Source organism: Engystomops pustulosus, chromosome 5 (genome assembly GCF_040894005.1).
Source record: "Engystomops pustulosus chromosome 5, aEngPut4.maternal, whole genome shotgun sequence".
In the NCBI taxonomy this organism is placed as follows: Eukaryota; Metazoa; Chordata; class Amphibia; order Anura; family Leptodactylidae; genus Engystomops; species Engystomops pustulosus.
Genome location: NC_092415.1, coordinates 888,117 through 891,913, shown reverse-complemented (window position 1 = coordinate 891,913; position 3,797 = coordinate 888,117). Strand labels below are relative to the sequence as shown.

The following is a 3,797-nucleotide window of genomic DNA, read 5'->3' as shown; positions in this document are numbered from 1 at the left end:
CAATGAGAAGACATTTATTCTTGAGGTTCACTAAACACAGAAGTCTCGGTGTAGAACAAGGTCTTTATATTCCCCAAATAATTGTTATCACTGGGAAACCCCTCGTGGATTTCTAGATGGAGAAGACAAAGATCTGGACGTTGCTGCCAATGTTGAGGAGAACATGAAGTTCATCAGATCTTCTCTCCAGCTACCAGCAGACTTTGTTGTCCTTTGTGGTCAGATCTTCATAGACGTCCACCTCGCACAGCGTCAGCCACATGGGGCGCCCCGGGATCACCACGCTGACGTACTGACCCTCCATCCCATTACAGCAGAACAATATGGAGGGATTCCCGACACTCGTGACCGTCCCGCACCTGGAGGAGGAACCAACATGGACTGGTTATGGCTTCATCTGTCACATTTGGTAAAAAGTTGTAACAAATCCAGATACAATGAGGGAAATAGATCAATGTCAGACCCTGGACCCCGCCCCAAGCTGCTCTTTGTAGCCGCATGTATGGGCACAATATGTATTTATGGGCAAAAGTTTCATGGATAAAACTCACATTGTAGATGACGTCCACAATAGAAAATTCTGCATGGGAACATTTTATGCTCCAAAATTTACAATAAAAAAAACAAATATAAAACCTGGTAACACGTGCAGCCGATCTTCATGTCGTTATTCAGCGCATGTCCATGTGCGGTGTAGATTATGCATGTACTTATCTGTGCAACCCATTACCAGAGCCAAGGCGAGGCAGCAGCTATTACACTGAGGGTGCGTTCACACGTGCAGTTTTAGATGGCCAGATCCGGTGTGGCTGATAACGGTGATTACACATCATTGAGGTGTTACTCCTCTTTCAGTCCACTCTTGGTTTGCACATTGAACACTGCATCTGAAAACCTGAGCATGTGAACGCTCCCTGGCGCTGGAGGGTCGGATGATTTAGAAGCTCCTCCCCAGTTCCTCTGGTGGATCACGGATCCTGAGCCCAATGTTGTCTGAACTAAGGATCTTACACTGGGTTGTTGTTGTCGGGCGAGTTCCCGATTCGGACCTCCGCTCCCAGCAGTCTCTCCGGACAACAATCCTGTCTGTTTGTTAGGACAACACTTGATATCTTGTAGGACCTCCTCAGGTCCAGCTTCCACCATGGAGGGTTGATGCCGGCTGTGTGGGTGCACGATCCCTTCTCGTAGTCTGTATTACTGACTCCATCTATGGCGTTCCTGGCATAACCCATCACTGAGGACACCGTGTAGTCAGAGTCCTGGGAGGCTTCTCCATTCCTCGCCAGGTTTATTGCTGAGGAAACGAGAGGAGACAAGAAGATGCAAAGAAGTGTCGCTTTACAACCGCCCCGGATGTGCTGCGCTATGGAGGGGGCCACGGGGGTCACCACCACACACACCCGGGACTACACCAGAGGCCACAACCTGCCTGAGCTCAGAGCCGGGGGCCGTAGATACCACGGGGGTCACCACCACACACACACACGGGACTACACCAGAGGCCACAACCTGCCTGAGCTCAGAGCCGTGCGTCCACAGATTCCACGGGGGTCACCACCACATCCGGGACTACACCAGAGGCCACAACCCTCCTGAGCTCAGAGCCGGGTGACCACAGATACCACGGGGGTCACCACCACATCCAGAGCTACACCAGAGGCCACAACCCGCCTGAGCTCCTGCTGGATGACCACAGATCCCACGGGTGTCACCACCACATCCACACATCCAGGGCTACACCAGAGGCCACAACCTGCCTGAGCTTAGATCCGGGCGACCACAGATACCACGGGGGTCATCACCACATCCGGGACTACACCAGAGGCCACAACCCGCCTGAGTTCCTGCTGGATGACCACAGATACCACGGGGATCACCACCACATCCACACATCCAGGGCTACACCGGAGGCCACAACCCACCTGAGCTCAGAGCCGGGTGACCACAGATTCCACGGGGGTCACCACCACATCCAGGGCATGAAGATGTAACTATTGGAGCTCTTAGTAATACATTTCCAGTTACAGCATTGAGTCTATAGCTCAGAGGGGAAGCTGGGATATTAAAGGGATCCTCCACTGTCAGAAAATAAGTTATACAATTCTCCAATATATTTTCTATATCAATTCCACAGTTTTCTAGATCTCTGCTTGCTGTACTTTATCCAGTAGATAGAAATCTGTCCATGTTCACACAGGTGCACAGCTCGTAATACCACACAACTCTTATACTACTCCAATACTAACGAGCCGTGCACCTGTGTGACCTCACATGGCCAGGGATATATAACGAGCCATGCACCTGTGTGACCTCACATGACCATGGACAGAACGAGCCGTGCACCTGTGTGACCTCACATGACCAGATTTCTGTCCCCTGGAAGTAAACATAGAAGCTTCCTATAGGATGACAGCAAGCAGAGATCTAGATGACTGGATAATTGATACAGAAAGTAAATTGGAGAATTGTAGAACTTCATTACACAAATCATTATTTGCTGAAAGTGGACGATCCCTTTAATGTTCGGGTTGATGGATCCTGACTAGTCACATAAATATATAATAATGTAGAGACTTTGGGGGGGGCAGGGGTGACAGTTACTATAAATTGGGCGCACCACCAGTAAAGCTCATGTGCGCCAGGAATAACTCCAGGAATTGGAGAAGGTTTATAGAAACGTCGCCATAAAAAGATCTGCGGAAACAAATGCACGAAAACTGCCGGAACGAGCCGCAGCCACACACCGGACTACAAGACCCAGGGGTCCCCCAAATAAGAACTGCACCCCCTGGTGTCAAGGGACCCCAGACCTCACCTCCAGGTACAGGAGAACACCCCAGGGTCAGCGCCAGAGATCCGAGCAGAACCAGAGACCACACGAGACCCATCCTGGAGGAAGAGGAGATCAGAGATAACAAGTTACTAGAAGGCGTCAGCCAACAGCAGAACAGTGATTACAGCTCCGGGTGTGACACCAGAGGGGGCGGCTGTGCATCCCTGCGCTACACATGGGAGGAATAGGAACCCCAAAGTCTTTACCACCATAACACAGGCGGCGCCGGACGCAATGCCCCCCCCCCCCCCCCAATAATCTTTATAGATAAAAACAGGATGTAAGCAGCAAAACGCATAGAAAACGGATGAGATTTTATACAGACTGAAAACCCCACGTGTGGCATCACCCTGAGGCCGGGGTCGCACCTCCCGTATGCTCTGCAGCTTCTATCACTTCCAGAGGGAACAGGAAGGGGCTCAGCACAATAACACACACACACGTCTCAGTGTGACCACGGCCGTAGCACCGGCACCAAGGAAGAGAATACAAATTAGATAATAACCAACATTTATCACCTTCATTACAGAAACCAGAGCCTTGTACACAGGTCACATGAGCCGTAATAACTCCTTATAATAGACTCCGCATCAGATATAACATCACCTGTACAGCACCGGATGCCAGAGCCTTATATACAGGTCACATGAGCCGTAATAACTCCTTATAATAGACTCCGCATCAGATATAACATCTCCTGTACAGCACCAGATCCCAGAGCCTTGTACACAGGTCACATGAGCCGTAATAACTCCTTATAATAGCATCAGATATAACATCACCTGTACAGCACCGGATCCCAGAGCCTTATATACAGGTCACATGAGCCGTAATAACTCCTTATAATAGACTCCGCATCAGATATAACATCTCCTGTACAGCACCGGATCCCAGAGCCCAACAAACCCGCTGAGAACCTACCTGGACGAGTGCAGCCGGGTGTGAGAGACAGAACTGACCC

At 50.3% G+C, this 3,797-nt stretch overlaps 1 protein-coding gene across 1 annotated transcript; it reads right to left on the bottom strand.

Annotated features, from left to right (window-relative positions):
* On the bottom strand, positions 1 to 2,895 carry LOC140132329 (fucolectin-4-like). Its single transcript, XM_072150979.1, has 3 exons — positions 2,819 to 2,895; positions 1,012 to 1,297; positions 1 to 359 (listed from the first exon to the last, which is right to left on the bottom strand). The coding sequence occupies exons 1-3, from the start codon at positions 2,889 to 2,891 to the stop codon at positions 191 to 193; spliced, it is 528 nt and encodes a 175-aa protein (XP_072007080.1). The 5' UTR covers positions 2,892 to 2,895; the 3' UTR covers positions 1 to 190.
* Between the last annotated feature and the right edge of the window lie 902 nt (positions 2,896 to 3,797).